Source organism: Buteo buteo, chromosome 19, assembly GCF_964188355.1.
Source record: "Buteo buteo chromosome 19, bButBut1.hap1.1, whole genome shotgun sequence".
Taxonomy (NCBI): domain Eukaryota; kingdom Metazoa; phylum Chordata; class Aves; order Accipitriformes; family Accipitridae; genus Buteo; species Buteo buteo.
In genome coordinates this window covers 15,081,879-15,106,554 of record NC_134189.1, presented here as the reverse complement: position 1 = coordinate 15,106,554, position 24,676 = coordinate 15,081,879, and the positions used below count along the sequence as shown (strand labels likewise).

Below are 24,676 nucleotides of genomic sequence, written 5' to 3'. Positions count from 1 at the left end.
AATTCTTTCGGGAGAAGATGACTGTCCACCTGTAAGCAACACATTTGGCCTGAGAAAGCTTTTCTTCACAAGGCCTACCCCAGGAGATGATAAAGAAGCAGCTTCCCACAAGTGAAGGCCATCTAGGTTCATTTAACTGTAGCAGAGGAAATATTTAGTCAACTAGCAGTTTAAAAAAAAGCTTGCAGTCTTTTTTTTTTTTTTTTTCCCAGGTTAACATTTAAGGGCCATTGGATCTGTGCTCATTTCAGTTAGCTGCAGGAATTTTCTCTCCTCACTGAATGCAGAAGTCCACATCTTGGGGGTCTTCAATTTATTGCTTTGATTTTCGTCGCTGTTGTGCCGGATGAACGGACAATGGGCAAACATATACAAGGGTCTGGCAAGGAGGAGACAGCCCCGTGACAGGAGGGGTACAGAGGCTCTCCTGGGAGTGATGGCATCAGAGATACTGTGAAACACGGCCGGGGGTCTGCACCCAGCGCTCCTGGCCCCGCGTGGGGTGGCAGCAGCTGCCGCCTCCAGGGCCACCTCGGCACCCGTGGACCCCCGTGGCTGGGCTCTGACCTCCACTGGAGGCCACCCACCTCTGCAACCTCACCTGAGCCAACCTGGAGTACAGAAAGCCCAGGAGAACAGGGGGGGAAACCTTGAGGAGCAGAGGGAGGAGCAAACAGCCTAAGCAATGTGTTAAGGCGAGATACGCTTTTTTTCCCAAGATTATTTAACGACCAAGTCTTGATCCTGATTTTCATCCTGATGACTTCACACGACAGGTACTGGCAATCCCTACCTTTCAAGGCCTCAGGCATCCTGGGCTCCTTTGGTTTGCCTTCAGAGAGTGCAAAGTTTGGGTTGTACATTTCCGAGCTGTTCTCCACAGTGTTCAGATTTCCTCATCTATGGATGTTTAATGAAAGCTGTCATTCTCCAACAATGACCTGGTTCCAGGATCCTGACACACTACATACAATGTGCTATGTACAACAACATTTTCTCTTATTTTTTCCCTTCACAAATAATTTGTTATTCTCATGCAGTGAGATGCTGTCACAGGAGCCTGGACGTGATGTGCAAGATCTGCCACAAAAAACTTGGCACAAAGCACTTGCTCAAGTGGTTATAGACATTTTGGAGACGTATCTGATCCTCAGACAATCAGATCAGTGTTCTAGGGTTGGAGGTTGCCAAGATTATATTGGCATTAGGGAGAGAGTTGGATAGGGACTGAGGCACATTCACGTGGCTTCTTCTGTGTCACGGGGATTGCAGCGTACATGTTGTCCTAGAACTACATAGGAAAGCGTCCCTCTCTCTTAATTACACCCATATATCTGCTCTTGGATTCAGAAACACATTCCATCCCTCACTCCAGGTAAAAAAATGGCCTCAATTAAAATATGAGTTTTGCATTTGGGCATCATCCCAAGTAAATCCTCCTTTTGCCTCCAGCAAATGGCTTGATTTTTCTGCAAGTGGAAAGTTGCCAGGATGAAGCAAACATCATGGAGGGAAGAACATTTGGCAAGAGTGCTTAAGTGACTGCCAAGTGCTGAGTCGTCTATCACTTAGAGTCAGTTCCCACTACTGCTAATTACAACTCCCATTGCTCCCTGAGAAACAGAGAGAAGGAAAACCTCTGGTAAAATATCCTTACTATTGTCTATTCAAAGTGCAAACAGCATAAAGAAAAATAAACAAAACCAAAACCAACAAAAACCCACACCCAGAAGTCGAGAAGTGATTTATTGAAAAAGAATTCATTCCACCTTCTCTTTGTTGTCAATGAAAGAGCAAGAGCAAAATAACTATACCAGTTCGATAAGAGACTGCCTGTCCATAAGCAAAGAAGAGGAAGATACAACTAGGCTGCAGGGTGTACAACACGAATAGTACATGGCACTTTTGGACCTGTCTGAAAAATAAAGCTAGCTGCTATTTCGAAATACTCCCCTAAAATATTTGGACAATGGTAGTGGGGAGATATACTCACCCTCACACATCCACCCACCCAGTCCTGGGAATGAAGAGCTACGCGCCTGTAACTCTGTGCACAGACAAAAGGCATGGGGAAAACAGTGGATAGGACTTACACAGGGAAGAGGAAAATCCACGGAATTTGTCTACATCTTTCAAGTATTCCCTTTGGTGAAAAGACCTGGAAGAACTTCAGATTCTTATGGTTGTACTGCTTGCTCTAGCACTGTTTAAGAGATCTGAGTAAGAGCTACCGAGAAAGATGAATAGACAATGATTGCTTCAAGACGTCTAGTTCGATTAGAAGTTACAGAGCCCTTTAAATTCACTTTTTCACTGTCACTCAGGAAAAGTTTATTATGCTTATAGAGAAGATAATCCAGTTCAAAATTACTAACTCTTCCTTACCCACCTTCACAGTGGAGTTAATGCCTGTGAAAGCAGCTAGGCACGCTTCAAAATTTCAGTTTCAGGTACCTAGGGCTCAACAATTCTATGTACGTGCAAAAGCAAAGTAAAATCTTTTAAGGTATAATGGTGTAGTGTCCAGCCTTCCTCATAGGTAAAGGAAGATGTTAGGCATAAAGTTATGTTTTAAAGTCCTACATAAAGGATGAAGTTCTTAAGTCTTTTCTTGTTTCTTTGAGTAGATTACACATATTTCTCTTAGAATGATGCTGGGTTCCACAGCCATGAATCTGATTGGTTTTTTTAAAGAGTACTGTCACTGATTTGTATTTAAAGATACATTTTTCACGTTGGAAGACTATGGATATGTCCAGGGAGAGAGGAGGGGAGACAGGAAAGCAGAGCAGGTAGCAGAATGCAGACCCAGATATAGGCATGTCAGAAACAGGGAAAATTCTGCTTTGTATTGAAGGGTTCATCTATAAAGCCTGAGTCGCAGTTCCCAAAACCTGCCTGTGTTCAAGACCTTAGGGAAGCAACTATGAAGCAGAGTTGTCCTCCCAGCGAGGCATTAAGTGATTTCCACTCTCCTACTTCCACTTACAGTCAAATTCTGCCACTCTTGCTCCTCTTGAGTAATACTATTTCAGGAGAGTAGCTTCACATACAGGAATGAGACAATCTTCACAGCAAGCTGAGGTGAAAGTTACAGCTTTGCAAAAGAAATGCAGTCACAGGTACGTGACTGAAATAAGGAAGATGCTGAATCTGCTGACAGAGTTACATTTACAGTCAAATGAGAAAAAAGAGTGAGTTTATAACTTACAAACAAGCATTTCTTACCCAATTTCACAAGCTGGGGCAGGGAAGTATTGCTGCCTCTTTCAGTACAAGCAGTCACCGAAAGGTTGTAAATGTCCCCCGGTGGCAAGCTCAACACTGCAGTCATCACATTGCGTGTTACCTACAATAATTATAGACACCAACTGTTAAATATGACACAAACCATACATCCTTCTTGTAAAACTAATCTGGTCACTTAATATACTACAAAGTAAGCTCTGTGCATCACAGCAGGTGTCTTCTGCATACTCTAGACTTGTTACATGAACAAGTTCCCACTGACACCAGCTGTGGAAAGCCGTAACACTTGGCAGAATATCACAATGCAAAAAGAAGACAGTATTAGGCTGTATTTTCTATATGACCAGTGAAAATTTAAGGAAGAAAGAAAATCTCCCCCATACCAATGAAAGTGCTCTTGCATCTAGATTTTTCAAGTTGTGCAAAACACTAAACAAGCCATGGATTTGAGTCCACTGCAATTTTAGAGGAATTTAAATCAGGTCAGATATCTCTAAGAAGAGTACACAAGACACATATAGGCAAGCCTTCATATATCCTAAGAACCTGCAAATTAAATCCAGCTGGGCAAGTCTAACACCTACCTGGAGACCTGTCGACTTGACAATAGATCTCAGGGGCTAACTTCAGTCATCTGCAAGTTTGAAACCAGATATGATCCAAAACTCAGCTGAGATTCATAAGATTATGGAGAACTTCTTCCTGTTACTTTAGGGGTGAATATGCTCCCCATTTCTCCAGGGTCATGGAGAAGGATGCAGAACTCAGATATGCAACAGACTATTTTCAGAGCACTTCTAGACTATCTACAAAGGGCACATGCAGGAATCTCATGCTGGTTTTCATAGTCACTTAGTTTTCAGGTTGAAGCTTTCAGTTCCAAGAGAAACACACAGTTCTGAATAAAGACTAACAGGACTATGCACATTATTTTCATCACTTCTTTAAAAACTGACCAACTTCTACAGAGTCTTGGGAAGTAACCAAATAGCAGGAACAAAAAGTCACCACTGCCTGCTAGTGTTACCTATTTATTTTAATAACCCCACAAGAAAAACAACCATAATAACAATCTTAATAATCTTAATAAACCAGATAAAAATATTACAATATAGTATGATTTTTGAAGGAAACTGTTTCTGAAAGTGACTAACAGAGCTTAGGAGAACAAGTACTCCCTGATGCCTGCAAGCGTATACCCATATTTACAAATACGAGCAGGACAATAAAAGTTATAGAAAGGCTGTTGCAGGAATTTCCTAAAGAATACTTTCTAGGTTCCCTTGTCCTGAAAAATAACATAAAGACAAACATTTCTAAAGACATTCCTAAAACTCTGAAGTTTTATTTGTAGCTATGCTCTATTATAGATATGCTTTATTTTTAATGTTTTATTTAATCTAAAATTACATATTCAGTATTCTTTTTAATTTAATTTCATATTCAATATTTATTTTATATTTATTTAATCTAAGATTTTCATATTCAATGAAGTTGAAGGGCACAGAAATCAGATTTTTCCTGGCAGAATAATAAGCTTACAGATAACATGACTTTTGGAAGGAAGAGAGGAGAGGGATATCACAGCACAATTTTTTTAGAATTTAATTGTTAGAATATTTTCTTTGTAGGAAAAAAAAAAATTGGAGTTTTCTTCGTCATTTGAAACAAAGATCCAAATATTGGAAGTTCCTGCCGTTCAGAAATGTCATGTTTTTGAACAGTTCTACTAATCATGTAATTAGATTCATGCTGCAACAAGCTCCAGATGGGTTGCACTCTTGCAGCCACTAGGAATCCAATGAAAGCAGGGAGGTCCCTATAAATCCAAGCGAAAATTGCTGACGAATTTCCACTTATGCTGAAAATCCACTTCCAATTCAGCTGAGTCTTCAGCTGTAGAAGGGAAACCTTTCCCTTGAAAAAGACCAGGCACTTTCTCCCTGTCAATGATTAAAAGATCAATAGTGGTGTAGAAGACAGTCACAGGCCACAGGCTGTCTGAAGCGACGCTGCTGGCCGTACGCCTTCCTGCGCTGCAGCGCTCCACCGCTCCTTCAAACACTTCTCACTGTACGTCCAGGGGCTGCTCTTTTGCTTCAGGTTAAACAGGCATCTCAGCACTTTACAGCAGCGTGACTTTAATCCATAATTGGAAACCCCGCATTTCTTTAAGTGATTTTTAAATACGCTCAAAGAGTTCAAGAGAATCTGCCAAGAAAACAACATCTGGCAAGTTTTCTAAGAAGTGCACACATTCTGGGTAACCCATCAGTTAGTGGAACTTGTATTCAAACAGAAAATGAAAAACATAATTTATAAAGATGTCTGTTTGATAAAGTCAGAAAATGGGAAGTGGTAGTACCTGGCCCGAATAAACTAAAAAAACTCAGCCGGTAGTGTAGTCTGGTTATTAATAACTAAAAACTGAAAAGACCATATCTGTTTGCTAAAAAATACTTTTTATGTTTTACTGTCTGGAGCTCAGAAGTTTATAAGCTATTTTTAAATTCCTACCTAAATTATCAACACTTGCACCGGATCACCATAGAACCATTTTGTCCACTGGCTGTTTTGAGAGCTTGAGTCTTTGGAAGTGCGTGCTAACACTGTGAAATAACTTTAACTGATCAGGCTTCTACCAATCTTAATCAACTTGCTTAAACTTTATAATAGAAAGTTATTAAGTCAGCAAAAAAAATACAGAGAAATGAGCAACACCTTTCCCCCTCATACTCACACTCTTCTTGATTTTTTTCTTTCCTTCTGCAATGACCATCCAATGCAGCATCCTGGAATGAGAAAGGTCAGTACCATCTCCTCCATAGGTCCAGGTGACGTACAAAAGGTGGTTGTAATATTCTATAGAGGTAATCTCAGGTGCCACTGGTGCTGAAGGAAGAAGGCAAGTGTATTACAGACGGCGTCTAACATAGCTGATTATCAAATCCAGTAATAAACTTCTGCCAAAGGATACTATTGGGAAGAGAGTATCACAAAGATAGCAAAAAAATATTAGTAAAAGCATCTGCACCCAAGCACTAGCTGAAACAAACAAAAATCAGCATTTAACCTGGGAGATATTTGGACCAAAAATACATTTCTGTTTGCAATCTTTCAGTTTAAAAAAAAAAAATAAAAAAAATCAAATCATGAAGCTAGTGGCTGATGCAAACCATTTTTTGAGTCAACGTTTATAAATGGAATTCAAAGTCAAGTTATAAGCTTCAGATGTTGCTTCACTGTGTTATAGCACTGAAACAAAATGACAATCAGTGAGAAATAAAGAAGAATTGTCATACTGAGTAATTTGGATAGCTTTTCCACAGGAAAAAATATCTTCTCTTTATTGAGCTTGCATCTTCCTAGGAGGAAAAGCCCTGAACCTGCAGTTTTCCAAATAATAACTTTTTGCACAACAAGTTATAGCCACCTTCGTTCCCCGGGTGGAATTCCCACTGTCACAGAAGGCAGCCGCCAGGCAACAGCCATCTAAGCACCAAGTGTCTCGTTTCCAGGCATATGGTAGCTACATTATTAGGTGAAGCAGCTGTTGTCCCTCCTCTTCCTCCACACACCCAGCTCCTACCCAACGCCGTCCCCTGCACTGCTCAGCCCCGACTGCCCCACCGCAGCCCCGTCAGCCTTTTTGACGGCTTGATGCTGCCAGCAAGGCCTTGGCTCCCTGGGCAGCCCAAGAAGAAAGATAGCAACCTCCAGAGCAACGCATCTCCTCCTAAAGTAGGTATTTAAGGTGAGAATTACCTCCTGGAAGTGTTATCAATTAATATGCATAATATGATTGAAATAACCAGGGACCTGCTAAAGTCCTGTGTACATCCCCCCCCCATCAATTAATATTTAAAGTAAGGAAACAATAACTAGACATGATTTAGGGTTTAGGGATAAACTATCAGACAATGGGGCTTTGTAGATAGGTAGAATGCTTATGTCAGAAAAGGTAATGGATTGTGGTCTGATCAACAAATCTTGAAGAACCGCTTGGAACTGCCAAGACAGAGTAAGAAGTAGGTAAAAGGTAATTCCTACAGAGGGAGATCGCAACCACCTTCATTGACCACCTACTCAAGGGATACCACCTGCTCAAAAGAAGACAATGAAGGAAGAAGATAGAGTCTGTGCACTAATTTACATGAGAGGCGAAGAAGAACGAAGCAATCGTTTAGAAAAATAATAATGACTATGTATTACTTAAGTATATAAATGTGGGAATTTTTGAGACAAGGGTGTGCTGCCTTGAGACAGGCACCCATTCATGCGCATCAATGAAATTAGTTTGAAAATACCTCGACTCTGTGTGGCCCTGGCTCGCACGCAGCGTAAACGAATCCGCTTTTAGGATGACAGAGGTGCCTCTCTATTAATTGCAGAGGGACTGTAGGTGGCCAGCTCACCTCGATCGCCTAATTCGGAGGTGCAGGTCCCCAGTTAGGATTTCAGTTAAAACTGAGCGGAGACCCAAAAGTGGAAGTCAGCGGTCAGTAAAGCTCACAAACCCCTCTCGAAGCGGCATCAGTGGGACAGCCTGGATAAGATGTATAACTCCGTGTGCTCGGCAGATTCTTTAGGAGCACGGTAGGGAAAACGATGGGGCCGATTGAGCCTCCCCCGCACAAGTCCCGCCGGGTCCGGCGTGTTTGGGCAAAGGCGGCTCGGGGCGGGGGGGGGGGGCACTGCCTGCGGGGGTCCTGTGAGGAAAGGCAGGACGGCCTCGGAGCTCGGGTCTCTCTGAAGGGGCCACGAGATGTCAGTGCTGCTCTCAGGAAGGGTTCTGGGCCCGGCGCCGAGACTTCCTTGGGGAACCGGTTGACTGAAGTGATGGCTGAGGAGGGCAGCACGCACAGCGCGCGGACCATTTAGAGTCGTTCAGAAACGTTTAGCAAGACGATTCCCTCCGATTAATCTCCAAAATGGCCTTTTATGCTGTTGAGAGGAAGCTACCTTATTTGGTGTGAAATCTTTACAGTAACGCTTCTCTTAATTTCTAGAGTCCCCGGTCCATCCCTACACAAGGATTCCTTCCAATTGAAGGTCACGACTGGCATGATTCTTACACGCCGATAATAATTTCCTCCTATACCTAAACATCGATGACATGCCTTCCCTCTTAACGTTCACACAGCTGTTTGCTTGAGGTATCTGGCAAAGAACATCGAGGATACGTGAAAGGAGACTCGGGCCCAGGGCTTGCGTGACCCACTCCCCTCGCACCGCGTTCCCCTGGGCGCTGAGCAGCACCCACAGGCTGCACGTCCCCCTGCTGACCCGGCCTGAAGCGAGAGCCAAAAGTATCCACGGGACCAGCAGGCAGCAGACGTGGTGGTACTCACCGACACCAAGAGTTCGCCTTTCTTACTCTTTTTGCTTCTCCCAAGCTAAAAGCGTTCTCACGGTAAAAGAAAATGTTGGTGGTCTAAAGCGCCCTTGCTTAGGATTGCTTTAAATCCAGCTGTTTACAGCAGGTGGCATTAAAAACTCATTAGTCACCACAGCAACACTGGCAGCACCGCAATCGCGTTAAAACAACAGCGTGCAACCGTTGCTGCAGGAGCCTGGCGGAACAAATGCCGGTTTTGATAAGGCTCTGGGATCCCCCAATCTCCCCCACTCTCCTGGGGATGTCTGACCACTTGTTGTGGGAGAGAGCTATATATCATCTGGTCTCCTGTAATACCCTTTTCATTCCAGGTACTGCAGTTCACCAAGGCCCCAGCCTCGCCATAGACTCCACACGAGCAGTCAGATCCTGCGTTAAGGGAAATGCTTTGGCTGCTCTGAGCTTTCAGCACAGTGTGGTCCCAAACTCCCAGATGACCCTTCTGCTTTGTTTTAAAAAAAAAAATAAAAAAATCAAGCTTACATTCCAGGTGCAGAGGTTAGCTTTCCTGTTATACAGGGAAGAACTGACAGATGGTGTACTGTCAGGAAGACTACAAAACCTTCATTCTAGTATTTTAAAATCTAGGGCTTTTTGGTGGTTTTTTGTTTGTTTGTTTTAATTCCTGGCAACCTGTGCAGGGGAGGTAGCGTTGTTCAGAATGATGTGGAAAGGGACCAAGTGCTCCATAAAACCATCTGTTCCCTCTCTGGAAAGAGAGGCTGAGGGTGATAAAGAACTCTGCGGTCCCCTGGTAACTTGAATGAGTGAAAAGGCAGCACCTACTGGGGACAAACATTTCAAACCTGCAGATGTGAAAAATTGGCATGCCATTTTCTTGCAAGTTAGCCTGACAGCAGGCCCTGGACAAAGCTGAAGAGATTGCAGGTAGTAAGGCAATCGGAGGACAGATGTCTATCCAATGGTGACCATCTATTTATAAGGACTTATAATTTGATCAAATCAGATTTCTCTGTTAGGACTCTTAAAATTCCCTTAAAATGCTGTGATCTGGCTCACTGCTATTCAACATTTTCATCAATAGTCTGGAAGTAAAAGCACTGCTGATGAACCATGCAAGTAACACGGCAACTGGCAGAGGAGTGGAGGATTTAGACAGGGCTGTGATTTGAATTATTGGCCCCTACGCTGGGCCTGTTCAAACAAAATGTATTTCAAAGTGCCAGGTGCAAAGTTGAGTCTTTAGGAAAAAGACATGCAGACAACACTTCCCAAATGACAAATTCTGGAAAGCAGCTACCATAGGAAGGAGTCAGAAACCACAGAATAGTGGCAAATCAACACAGACCTCCAGCATGATGCCACAGCAAATGCAGTCATCTAGATGCACAAACAGGAGAGAATTGAATAGGGAGCTGATTTTGCCTCTGTAGGAGTATTCAGCAGGCTGGTATTACACTTTCAGTTTTCACATACTTTGTTAAAGACAGCAAAAATTGGAGAGGCAGAGCAGGGAAAAAAAGTAACATGAGAAATTGCCTTACTGTGAGAGCACCTGAAGAGTTCAATGGGAGTAATTTATCAACAGAAAAGAGTGAAACTAAATTCTGTATAGAGAGGAGGGAAAAGCTTTGTGTCTCTTCAATCAATAAGAGAAAAGTGTAACAAGAATTATGGACTGGATATTAAAACTAGACAAATTAGATCAGAAGCAAAGGATGAACCTTTGATAATAAGAGGAATTAAGCATTGGTACAACTTTCCGGTTGAATATTTCACTGAAGACCAGTTGACCTTTTTGAAAAGAGGTTTTGCCAGCCACAAGTGGATGACATTATTTAAGACATTCATCCATTTCTGGTTTTGTCTACATCTGCTAGTTAAGGAGTTGATTGATGTTACATCTAACAGCAGTAACAGTCTTTACTTTCTCCATACAGAGATCCAGACTGATCCTGATGATGGCTTATATTTTGGAATAACCTTAATGTCCCTGATTCCTGATGCAGATATTCGGAGACACAATACTGAAGCGTGAAGGCCCCACTGGAATATTTCCACTCTAAAATGCTGAACCTGGTACCCAAATCAGTTGGAAAAGACATTTCTCCCCTCCTCATACAGCAACAAACCAGCTAGAAAATTGCTTCCTTATAGTGCTACAGAAAAGCTGATTGATACCAAAGGACAATGAATATCCCTAGAGACCCTTCACAGGGCCCTGGTGGGTGGTATGAATTTCTGACACACTGGAGAAGTGCCAGAGTTTGTCGGCAGTGCAGCTTGGGATCAGATATCTCGGAATGAGAGGGTTTCTGAAGACTTCAGTGAAGCTAGGTCTTAACCCGCTAATAATTTTCTGTCGTCGCGCTGTCGAGCACAGGCACTATATTAATCATCATTGCAAATGGGTCTTGTTCAGTTCCTTCCTCAGTTCCATCCTCTTAGCCTCTCACTGAAAAGAATATCTGGGACTAGGCTAGTATTTGTTTTGGAGAGAGTGGCTGGGACCTTGTAGGCTGATTTTCCTCATAATTTGATTTCTACAGCTAGAAAAGAAGAGCAACTCATACTTTATTTCCTTTCACGGTGCATCTGAATTATTTACTGCTTTCAATCACCTTCTGCAGGGTGAACTAAACAGTGGTACATAAAAGCAAAATGATTCAATGGGGAACTTTGACTTAGCCAGCCTGGATGCTAGGAATGCTCATGGCAAGGCACTAACAAGAGCTCTTGTATGCTCTTCCCTCTCCAGCTGATCTGTCTGACATATTGAAGATTCGAACCCAAAGTATCTGATAAGAGACAACGGAGTGTGTTAAATGCAAGGCCAGTCCCAGCTGGAAGAGGGTGATCCATGTGGTTATATCAATTTACTGCAGCTGAGAATTCAGATTACAAATGACTTGCTGGCACCACACAGTTTCCCAAGGCCAATTTAGCCAGTGTGGGTGCAATGCTTTGATCACAGAGGCACCCTTGTCTCCCTACTGTGAGCAAGTGAAAAAAAAACCAGCAGAAAAGGCAAAGCTGGAGGACAAGAATAATGTGCTACCAAACTTACTACCTGCCTCGGTCTGCCTGAAAGCGTATAACTCTGCTCCATGTTAGCTAAGGTATCTGAGCTGTGGATTACTGGAGGAGGGAAAGAGGAGGAAAAGGCAGTTGGAAACACTGCAAATATATGGAAAAATGTTTCATAATATTAGCAAACCAAAGAATTCAGATTACTTATATACCCATTAACTTTTCAATGTGTAAAACATACGGTGTCATAAAAGGTGAGCAGGATCACTGGCCCTCACTGGAGCCATGCATTGAGCCGATGGAGGACTGGAACAGAGTAATCAAGCACTGTGGTTTGCATAGGAAAATAATATATATTCATTTAAAGCAGTCCTCAGAGCTTCCCTTAAAAAAAATAAAAAAAATAAAAAACCCCAAACCCCCCAAACAACCACACCTAGCTGTTAAATATCCTAACTTGCAAGTATCTGCAGGTGAGACACAACACCCAAGTCGGACTTTCTCAACAGTTCCGCTCCTGGGAGCATTTCCACAGACTTTTCAGACAGCTGCTTACCTGTTATGAAGCTGATGGTGGAGCTGTCACAGCAGCTCAGCTCTGGGTCCCCCCACGTCACCATAGTGACCCGGAAATTGTAATACCAAGCAGGCAGCAGGTTAGCTATTTTCTGTGAAGTGACAAAAGACAAACAGCACCTTAGGAGAAAATTCACCATCATGAGGTGTGACTTATAAAATACAAACAATATTTATAAATCTAGTGCCCACAGTCATTTTACTGAGCTCCCATTCCTTAGTCCAGTAGAAATCTATGTAATTTGGTGTTTGATTTTATTCAAAAATCTGTGCAGTGGGAGCAAACACGGTTGTGATGACTCTGCTGCTTCTCCACGTGCACATGGTCCCAGGTCCTACCTTCCACAGGAACCTCTCATTGATTTCCCACGTGGCGAGAACAATTCCCACAGAGCAATCTTCCATCACAAAATTCTGAGTTGATGAAGGCAGAATATTTAACTGGCAAAAGTAGGCTTTTCTATTTTGATTAAATAGCATTTGAGGATAAATTAGAAGCAATGTTTTGACTCAGATATTGTCACTTCAAAAGACTTTTTCAAATTTTCAAAGTGTATTTCACTTCATATTATCATTTATTAAAAATGAAATATGAATGAATCATAAATGACTTATGAGACATAAATTATATATATAAATACAAATGAGATATAAATGAAGTATAAAATGCAATATATTTTATACTATAATATCATATGTACTATTTAAGTTAAAATTCAAATACTTCCATTGACAGCACAAAACACTTCAAATATTTAATTTTATGTTAAAATGAAAAGCCTCATATTTTTAAAATTCAAAACAAAAGCAAATTGGAAATAATGAAAATTTTCAACAAATCAGAAATCACTATTTTTCACAGATCTCTGCTGTGTGCAGTGGCCTTTTCTCCCCAGATACTACAAGGCAATCCAAATATAGGCTTTGTGGACTATTCTTTTTATGCTTTTTAGAAAAAGTTGTATCCAATTAACACCAAAACCTTGAAGATGCTTGGACTTCTTCTGACATGCCCCTGGTAATATGGAAAATACCAACACTGCTTTGACAATTTTAAAATAAGATACAGAGCACAAAATGAACAAAGCAACTAAATAGAGTGAAAGGACAAATTCAGTTCCAAAGGTTCTTTCTCACTAAGTGATAATGTTTCAGGAAATAATTTTTGACCTAAGCTGTCAGATAGCTTGATTTTTGATTCCCCTGCCTTCTCACTGGGCTTGACACTGTTGCTGCGGTATACACGGCTCCGAGATGTCAGTAGATCATAGGGAAATTTGTGGGACACGGTGGGATTCTGGAGCGCCTCTAGAGAACTCAAAACAAAAGTTCACCAATACCTACCTGTATGTTAAATGCCATAAGAGAAGAACAGGAAGAGACTCTTTTTCTAATTCAGGATTACCCCTTAAAATTATTCTTTAAGAAATGCCCACTTTGACTGTGATATACACTGTCACACTTCAGACTGAAATTCAGACAAAGGAGTTCCAACTTGGCTTCTTTGAACAGGATTTGCAACAGTAAGGGAAAATATCATCTCATTTTCTAATGAGCCACATTAACTCTGGAAGATGGCATTACTTCTAAGATGACTCGGATCACTCAGGTGTTAATCTAATTGTGCTGAGTCATGATTACAAGATATTAATTACTCATTTGGTAAGTTATTTTTGTTTTTAATTTCCCTGGAGATTTATGTGCTAAACTTTCAGTCACGTACCCAATTACAGTTAAGCCGCTGTAGCCAAAATGACTCCACAAATGTTATTATGCAAATCAATTACGGTAAATCACTGTGGCTTTCACAAGCAGCAAAAGTTATTGCTATCCTTTTTGCATACTCATAACTTTCTGAACAACTAATTTCAGCTAAAATTGCTTGCTGTCTTGTGCTACAGTGAAGTCTGAATAAAATCTGTTCACCTCCTCTAGGAAATAATGGAAAAGAAGAGGAAGATTTCACTTCATTTCTGGAAAGATGCACTTGTGTATATGTGTATGCATGTTCTTCTAGAGATCAGTTTCCACCTAGTTGAAATCCTGGCATAAGTCTTTGTAGCTTCAGAAACACGAAGGCTATTTTCACAAGAGCATCTCTGTAGCTAAGCCTTCCAGATGGCACACTATAAGACTAGCCTGCAAGCCCCAAATCCATATTATCAATATTAATTATGTAGATAAGGGTTTGGACTACTCCCCCAAGGAGATGATGGAATTTTTAAAGCCTTGACTGACAAACTGACCCACAAACTGAAGCTGCCTCCGGACTTGCTGAACATGCCCATTTGTCAACAAAAAAAGAGGCTCATCTCCTATCTCATCGCTCTGCTTAAAATTTAGCATGGTTCAGCTGGCATTCCCTTACTTTAGAACAGAAAACGCCTCTAGCATCCCGGCCATTTTCTCTGCTCTGCCTGGAAAAATGTGCCAGGCTTAAAGGCATATATACATGTTCATAGGGGAAAGGCAAAGAAATGTCACAAGGTGCCAGGGCCACATAGGCATGGGAAAGCAATAGTCAGTAATGGTCACTTTACCACGGAGGCAGTTAAGGAGACGGTGGCTGCAATTTCGTAGTAGGTTGTCCACTCAGAAGTCATCGTCGATGGGTTGAAGTAAAACATTTCTACGACATATTTCCTGAAAACCCCAAGGAAAGGTCTGTTCCAGCTCAAAACCACAGCAGTAGGTCCCAAAGGGTAAAGCGTCAGATCCTTTATTCCAGTGGGCACTATAAACCAGAAATTGTGGTTAGTGATCTTTGCATTATCAGTTACACTTTACTTTAAAACAATACATTTCCTTAACCAAGGTCTACCTATTTCTGGTTTGTTCCTGACATTAATTTCCAAGAGCTTCCTTGTCACAAGCAGTCAAATACCATTTTTCAGCATTCGTTCTCCAGTTTGTTATGTCTTCTTTTTTCAGAAATGACTACAGGGTACTTGGTGTTGGCTGCTTAGCCCAAGGTAAAGCACAGGGCTTGCTTTTTCATAATGGAGGGTTCCATTCTACTTTAAAAATCAGGATGTTCAGCAGAAATTTCAAGTTGCTCAAAACCAAAAGCTTTGAAAGCCATAACACTTTGGAAGATGAAGACTATGAGAAAGAACAGGTTTTATGTCTAGCCCTCCTTCCCTGGGGAACCTAAAGGTGCTGCCATGTATTGCTATTCTTGCCTCACAGATGATGACACTGAGAAAGAGGAGTCAAGTGATTTGAAGAATGTCACATAAGGGTCAACTTCTGCAACCCTTACTTGTCTGGAAAGCAATTATTCTTCATGACTTAACTGAGGCTACTTAAATAAGTACTTTGCTAACATTTGCAAGGGTTGCAGAGCCCCAGCTATTGTATGCCGGGTCAGAGCAGAGACCAGCACCCAGATTACTTCAGCCCATGTGAGCACGTGATTGCCTTTCCCTTCATAAGTCATTTACCACATCTTTTCTTTGCTTTCTCTAAAGTGTTAATACTCAGCCAGTGAAAGTGAGGCTTAGGAAAAACGTGGGGAGAATTGAATACTTTTTAAAGTGTGTTTTATCTTATTTCAGTTTCATTCGTCGTTAACCACCACTGATAATTTCACAGAACAGTTTATTTTGCAGTTCTACTATTTTAATATCAAATTCAATATCCTGTTATGAAATGAAAACTCATACAACTGTTGTTTTACTGCATAAAAACATCCCCTTTATAATAAGAAACCTATGGGATGTTTTATATAGAAACTGATTACCATTTTGAGTTTAGTAAGAACCTTTTATGGTTGTGAGGCCACACAAAAGTGGAGAAAATGAAGGAACTTATTTACTTTGGGAATATATGATTTTACTTTCTCAAGTGCAAATAGAATTTTGCAGATTTCTGAAGTAATTACAGTGCAAAAGAAAATCAAAAGCATTTATAAAAATTGTCCAGTGATAGAGATTTTAATAATAAAATATATTTTTTTAACTTACTATTTTTTCCTTTACTGAAATATACCATACTCTCTTTTCAAAGTTTTATTCAGACCCAATTTATGAAAATATATAAGAAGATTGCCTAGAATGAAAAGTGTCTCACTATATTCACTAGTCCACATATTTCCTTTCATTTAAGGATTCAATTCTTAAGAAGTTAACTCTAGGTTTTTTGTTTCACTTTCTTCCCTACATCACAGAGAAGCAGCAGAATGAAAAATATTGAAGATCTCTAACTTTCAGCCACCTGCTTTCCCACAAGGCAAACTATTTGTCAAAATGAGAAGCTGGGTGACTCAGGTTAAATATTTCTCTGCAAATGTAACTGTATATACACTGAATCTCTTTTCTCTTTGCCCTTTCTCTTAATACATTTTGTTAAAGTGGTAACCTTAACAAAATAAATGATACTGAAACTAAAAGATACTGAATTCTATCCTAAGTGACTACTTAAGAGCCTGGTGGAATACCAAATTACAGGCATGGGGCAGTAGCTCTGCCTGTTGGCATAAAACCACATTCTTGAAAATGTTGCGCTCGGTCTCAGAGGGTTCTTCTTATCGTCAAATTTCAAAGCAGAGAACATCAAGATCCACTGTTAAACTCAAGAAAATGAAGGCATACACAACTGAAGTTGGTGATGGTCATGTAGTACAGTAGGAGATAAGCCAGCTCTCCTGACCCTTATCACTCTGGCTTTCAGACTGGGCCACATTACATCCTTCATAAAGCACATTTGCAACAAATGCCTTAACAGCAGTCCCACACACTTCATGAGACAGTGGGAATGAATCACGCCTAGAAGTGCCCACATCCCTCCATGCACCACAGACCACCTGCAGCTCAGGCTGGCTACACCTTAGTGAGGTGACTCCAACCCTAAATGACAGAGACCATGAGCACTGCTAGAGACAAACATATATTCAGGTGTCCAAGAGTGAAGATGGTTCTTTCCACAGGGCGCTCTGTGTGTGAATCCTGGCCATAACTGCTCTGTAGTTAGGTTTGGTAATAACTTAACATTTAAATGTGAAATATCTATCTTCCACTGAAGGAGTGTTTTCCCTACAATGGGCTAGACAATACAAGAAAAATATTCTCAATAAGTGTTCACTACATTTGAAATAACCAACATGACAATTTTGTACTCCTTCATGGGCTCTAGGACTTAGTGAATATACTACACATATTTAAAAACAAAACAAAAGAAACACATTTCAAACAGTAGATCCAGGGGTTACCAATGGAAAATGTAACAGGATCAGAAGGCGGTCCAACCAATGGTCCTTTCCGTAGGTAAACCACGACTTGGTACTGAGCACCAGGAACAAGATTTTCAATGAGGCTGCTGCTTGAGTTCACCTAATAGGAGAGGAACACATCAGATATGAAGTTTTTACTTGGTTAACTAAAAGAATATTGAGACTATACTTGAACTACTCCAGTTACAACACACATTATTCTGAACACACTGGCATCAGCGGCTAAAACTCTATTCATTAAGCCCCAAATGCCTAAACTGTGAAAGTGGTCAGGACTGACTTGACAAATGATCTGACACAAAGAATCACACTTGCCTTGCTGCAAAAGGTCAGCTGTCACACTGCAGACCCACTCTCTCCTACTGTGAAAATTTATTGAAATATTCAGGCTACATTATTCATAGAATCACAGAATCATAGAACAGTTTGGGTTGGAAGGGACCTTAAAAATCATCTAGTTCCAACCCCCCCTGCCATGGGCAGGGACACCTTCCACTAGACCAGGTTGCTCCAAGCCCCATCCAACCTGGCCTTGAACACTTCCAGGGATGGGGCAGCCACAGCTTCTCTGGGCAACCTGTTCCAGGGCCTCACCACCCCCACAGTGAAGAATTTCTTCCTTATATCTAATCTAAACCTGCGCTCTTTCAGTTTAAAACATTACCCCTCATCCTATCACTACACTCCCTGTTAAAGAGTGCCTCCCCATCTTTCCTGTAGCCCCCTTTAAGTACTGGAAGGCCACTATAAGGTCTCTCCAGAGCCTTCTCTTCTCCAGGCTGAACAACCTCAACCCTCTCAGTCTGTCCTCACAGGGGAATTGCTCCAGCCCCTTGATCATCTTCATGGCCCTTCTTTGGACCTGCTCAAGCAGGTCCATGTCTTTCTTATGCTGGGGGCCCCAGAGCTGAACGCAACACTCCAGGTGGGGTCTCACGAGAGTGGAGCAGAGGGGGAGAACCACCTCCCTTGACCTGCTGGTCACACTTCTTTTGATGCAGCCCAGGGTGAGATCAGCTTTCTGGGCTGTAAGTGCACACTGCTGGCTCATATTCAGTTTTTTATCCACTAATAACCCCAAGTCCTTCTCTGCAGGGCTGCGCTCAATCCATTCTCAACCCAGCCTGTATTTGTGCTTGGAATTGACCCGACCCGTGTGCAGGACCTTGCACTTGGCCTTGCTGAACTTCATGAGGTTCACACAGTCCCACCTCTCCAGCCTGTCAAGGTCCCTCTGGACGGCATCCCTACCCTCCAGCATGTCAACCGCACCACACGGCTTGGTGTCGTCGGCAAACTTGCTGAGGGTGCAGTCAATCCGGCTGTCCATGTTGCCGACAAAGATGTTAAACAGCACTGGTCCCAGTACTGACCCCTGACGAACGGCACTCGTCACTGATCTCCACTTGGACATCGAGCCATTGACTGCAACTCTTTGAGTACGATCACCCAGCCAATTCCTTATCCACTGAGTGGTCCGTCCGTCAAATCCATGACTCTCCATTTTAGAGACAAGGATGTCATGCGGGACAGTGTCAAACGCTATGCACAAGTCCAGGTAGTGTTGTCATATTCAGGTGATATTATTCAGGCTGGAGTATTTAGGCCATGTGTTTTCAATAAAAGCCTGAGGCTTTTCATTGGTCATCTAATTCATCTGCAGCTCTGTGAGCTGAAGGCAGCGTAATGAGAAAGCTGTCTTCTGAACGGATGTGTTAAGTGACTGCATGGTGAAATCAGAGAGGAATTACTCTCTTTCACCTCCCCTGCACAGCACTACAAAAACCTGACTGAGGGACACTGTGATTTTTCTTTTCAGTTTGAAACATCACCATTAAAATTTCTGCTGTGCCACACTAGGTTTCAGTCAGAGCTGGAGGCAGAATGCCTGACCAAGTGATTCCTGGTCTGATACGATATGAAAAGTCTTCTCTCCTGAAGAGCCAGCTAACAGCAAATGTGCAGAACAGCTTTGAGGAAAGGACTTCATGCACCCCTTCTAGAACTGCAGTCTGGTATTTCCTACTAACATTTTCTTCACAGCCTTTCCAAAGTCTGTATCACAGCCACCTTTGCACTGGTGGTTTACTGCAATGCACATGAATATATCAGTATCAGCACAGATTTAGTAAGGAACAGAATTTGTCTTTAACAGCTGCTTTGGAAAGCTAAATCACTTTTAACTCCTGCACAATGTTAGAAATGGATAGAACTCTGCATTGAATTTTGCCCTTTTCAGCTCACCAAGCAGAATTCAAACTAACACCCATTAATAATTCCAGGTATAATAAGCTGATAAAATCTGATTAGTGGTGTTATGAATATTTGTAATGACAGAAAGAAACAGCTGTATTCAGACCTTTCTACCTACTTGCAATAAACACGCATTTACTTTTACAGATATCTTGTTTATTCATGGATTAGCTTTAGGTACTTGGTTTTGAGTTTGTAGATGAATCCTGTGGTATTTACTGTAATCATATATGTATATATTTGAGACCTGTGGTTTATAATCACCTACTGTATTGTTTTGCTTCCTGATTAAATGACTGCACTTTTAATAAATGGAAGGAAAATAACTCAATGAGATTACAAGCTGATTCTGAAAAACAATTCTCAAATTATCATGAAAAGACACTTCCAAACGTTTAAGTTCACAGCCGTTGGAATAAACCTCAAAACATTTTGACAAAGATTCATTTTAAGAGACACTTTTAAAGGATGCAAACTCTCTATATTAATTAACTTGGAGGGCTAACTGCAAAGTTGAAGGAGATAACGATTTACTGGAAGTGTCTCTTTCTATTCCCATAGAATCATAGAATCATTTAGGTTGGAAAAGACCTTCAAGATCATCGAGTCCAGCCGTTAACCCAACACTGCCAAGTCCACCACTAAAACCATGTCCCTAAGTGCCACATCTACAAGCTGAGGGTGCAGCAGGGCAGCACTGCAGTCCTTTGCAGACTCCTCCATCACACACATTTAGGGAGCAGGACAGGAGTTGTGGCATGACTCAGAATATGCCCTTATCAGCATCTTGGTAAGGTAACTGAGATGTGGGCTAAAACCTCTTTCTCATTGAAGCCACATGCCACTGATCCATCATAGCCACAGTATCTGACATGGGGTTGCACCCGCTAAGGGTTTCAAGTAACAGAAAACTGCCATATTTTGGGGTTCAGGATTCTTGATCATTATAAACACATCCCATAAGGCAGCTGTAAAGAGCTGTTGTCCATCCAAATCACAGGTGGTCTGAATTACTATTTACTTCCCGGTGCTGACATCTTTTTTTTTTATGGATGAAAAGAAAAGCTGACTTCTGATCACCTCTAAACTTCCAGGAAGTTTAGAATCAGGTTCTGTATTCATACGTAGGGTATCTAAGAAAGAACTTATGTTAGTTTGATGATAATCATGCATGTGAGCACTTTGCTTAATACAAACGGATTACAACATATGTCTAAGTGTTATTATGATACGGCACCATTTTGCCTACTGCCACAAAAATGTCTCAAAGCGTACAACATAACTCACAAGTTTGAACAAAGGATTGGCCACAGTCAGTCCAACAGAAATACAATTTTAACAGTACTATAGTTTACTGCACACTCTCATTCCTGAATGCTGTGCTCTCCCCTCCACTCTGCGTCATCCGTGTCCCTTTAGATTGCAGCAGGGAGCACCTACTGCTGTGCTCTGCAGCCCTGAGCCTGATAGGGCCCTGGGGCATGACAACCCCAGACAGCAGGATGATTAGCAATTTTTTCCTGTATTTGTAAAGGCTCCAGCTTCCGCCCCTTACCTCAGTGCAGTAGTGTTTCTCAAGCCTTTGACTTTCCTTTTGCTTCTGACAGGTCAGGGAGACCACAGACACGATGGTGCCGTTGCCGCCGCTCTCTTGTGATGCTGTCCAGGATGTCAGGGCCGTAGTGGAGCTTAGCACCGTCACGGCCACATGCTGGGGCTTTTCCGTGAGCTCTTCTATCCATTCACCTGCGGGGCCTGGGACAAGTCCCAAAAGCACACGTGAGCAGGCCACTCTATGCATTTGAGGCATACACATTAAAACACCCTTCTTTCACGGGATCTTTTACTACTAGTGAAAGAGGCTGGACTGAGAGTTGTCCATCTCCAGAGCCCTGAGGCAGTGAAGATGGCAGCCCCTGGGAAACAGCCTGTGGCTGGTGCTATTTCACCTGTAGCAGAGCAGATGATGAGAGAAACGTCCCTGTTTGAAAATTCGGATTGCAGTAGTCTCTATTGCTTACCAGAAACCACCCAGCAATATCAGATTTGCTCCAAGGGAATGTTTAAAAGCAGTGCTATCCAATCATGGGCAGATAATTGACAAATATTAAAGGATAAGCATATAAAATTTTGTGCTTCTTTACATACTAACATACCCTCCAAATGTACTACAGCCTTGAAGCGTGAAAATTGAGTTCACGGAGGTTACCACCGTGAAGAATCTCATTCTCCATTAGACTTTTTGAAGGACTTGCTAGAGAACACAGGTTTAAATGTAGATAAAATAACAATTTGGAAAATAAGTTCAGCTAGACTTGGTCAAAATTTCAGATTTCATGAAAATCGTCAGCTTTTCGTGTTACTTTTAAGTGACATTTGTGACAGCTCTCTGACATTCCTTTCTCCATGCAATTCTAATGGTACTTTATTTTTATTGAGAAAATAAAGCATATGCCAGAGCAAGAATTTGGTGTAAGATCAGCCTATAAGATTTGACAATCCATACTGATAGCTGGGTGCAACAAAAATTTATGTAATACAAGCCAGTAATTTGACAAGATGATTCACTGACTGAGTGCTACAAGGATAAGGTAAGGCTGAAGCTCTGAGCAAAATTTATTCACGACAACAGACTCACACCTACTCAGGTAAAAGGAGGAATTCGGTCATTAGATTAGTCTCTGGAGCCAGTGGATGTATCTGTAGCTCTTACTATTCAGAAATTGTTTCAGCATCAGCATTAAGGGAACTGAGCTACCTCATGTCACAGCCCAAAGCTGAAGTCCGCACACAAAAAAACCTACTTGATCAGACTCATAAAGAGGAATGGAAAAGCAATTTCACCTGAAGAGTACCTGTGCACCTCTCAGATTTGGCATACTACCAGAAATACATATAAAAATCTTTCTAAAATACTAAGGATCTTGCGTTTGACAAAATGAATAAGACAATTGCCAAGAATCCTCACCTGGTTCTAAAAGCCTGCAAAACTAACAGACAAAACCACGAAAACCAAACATTCTCATGTGTTACATGTAAAATGAAAATATTTGTTACATTCCTGTAACACCTTAATACTTTATACTGAATGAGATTCAAGTTCATCCTTAATCTAGCAATCCATACATCTATACTTTGGATTAATATTGTCTCATTTCTCTCAGGTCTCTCTCACCAGTTAGTAGACTTCATGGAGGACATCGTATTGCATACTGCTTAATGGAAATAAGTCACATCTTGTAAAATGCAATAACATTTGTTACTAATAGCAATGCTACATAATTTATTTGATATACTTGTATACTTATACATACGTTAATAATTTCCATATAATGAAGCTGCCTAAGAACTATTCCTAAAGAAAACCAGAAGTCAGTGAAATTACAACAGCAGAGACCCTTTCGCTCATGTGCTGTTTCCTTTTTTCTCTTTGTTTTCCAAGTACTGTTTCTTTCAACTATAAAGTTGAAAACATAGGAGCATTAGTGGAATTCAGTTACATGCAGCCAAACCTTATGATGAATTTAAGCCTAAATAGTTAGCATTTGTAAATGTTATGAGCTACTAAAGACACAATTTTTATTAATAATGTACTTAAGTACTTGAGTACATTTCATTTTAGTACGAATATTTCTGCCAGCCTTAGCTACCCTGTCTTGTTGCAGCATTCATGATTCAGGGGAGACGCTATCCTCCCACATGTAAAGTTGTGTAGTGCTGCAAGTATTCCCCTGTTCTCATTGTGTGGGCAATTTGTAGGCTATATCTATTTCCTTTCATAGAAAAAGGTACAAAGGTGACCACAGCCATCACAAGGATAATAATCTGAATTCACCAACAGCTCACTGATCTAATTGTCAGTCATGATATTAGTTTACACAGTAGTGTATTAGTACTTTCTCTTTTACTAAGTCTTCAGTTAAGAAACCCTGGGATTCTACAGGGAAATAATAAATTACTTTTCCTTCTCTGAATTTAGCAGGCTGAACTATTTCATCTACTATAATTTGCCCCATGTTCTCTCAGAGACCGTGTAATTTCAGGGTTCAGTGTTTAATTGTGCAATTCCCACACCGTCAGCCTGAGATGCCCTTCATCCCTAACCTGGTACATACAGCCTCCAGGAGTAAGGAAGTTAAGTATTTTCAAGAATTTCTATAACCACCAATTTAATTCTTGGAATTAAATCCTCTCTGAAAGATGCAAGAGGGGAACCTATTTCAGTGAGCCACTTCTGAACACTGGGCAATGACTCCATCAATTATGTCACCTGCTTTCAGTTCTTAGCTCTGCCAAGACAGCATGATGGAGGCCCATCCAGGCAGGATATAATATATAACACACTTTCACCATATCTCCTTCTCTGCTGCAGGGAATTCCAGAAGTCCAGACTCTTCTGATCCTGCAGCAGATGCCAGAGCTGCCACAGTGGTCAAACTCTGTACATTAAAGTTATATTGGTCTGGGAGAAAAAGAGATTTGTTGAGATACTTACTGATGTAAAAGCTAAGTGTTTTTGCTGATTGACTTCCCCGAACTTCACAAGAGCCAGAGGAGCTAAATGTTGTTACAGACAACTTATATTTTCCTGGTTCTTTCAGTTCAGCAACAAATTTGTGAGTGTCCTCACTTACTGTCAAAAATTCCGTGGAGTTCTCTAAATCAGGGGGGGAAAAAAAGTGTGGATTAATTGAAGTTTGAAAGGCTCCAGCCACTGAAGAAGTGATTTATATCAGAAATGCTAATACTGTTTCTGCTGTGGGATTAAAAGGTATCCAAAAGGACTGGATTTATGTGGGTAGTTTTATTTCTTGCCATCAGCACAAGAGTAATTAATGACCAAGGTTGCAGGGTAGGTGTAGAGGAACAATAAACCCAGGCTAAATTTTCATTCTGTAGAAGGGATGATAAAATAGGGTTGCCATGACTGTGCAAGTGAAAAACAGCATGGCATGGAAGAAAAGGAGCTTCCAATTTTC

At 41.3% G+C, this 24,676-nt stretch overlaps 1 protein-coding gene across 1 annotated transcript in view; it reads right to left on the bottom strand.

The window, feature by feature from the left end:
* The window catches only part of PTPRO (protein tyrosine phosphatase receptor type O), a 159,673-nt gene that overhangs the window by 31,509 nt on the left and 103,488 nt on the right, over positions 1 to 24,676 (bottom strand). The window contains 7 exon segments of the mRNA XM_075051302.1: positions 3,229 to 3,349; positions 5,990 to 6,141; positions 12,195 to 12,306; positions 14,755 to 14,948; positions 17,424 to 17,544; positions 21,253 to 21,452; positions 24,193 to 24,354. Coding sequence (XP_074907403.1) covers positions 3,229 to 3,349; positions 5,990 to 6,141; positions 12,195 to 12,306; positions 14,755 to 14,948; positions 17,424 to 17,544; positions 21,253 to 21,452; positions 24,193 to 24,354 — 1,062 coding nt within the window.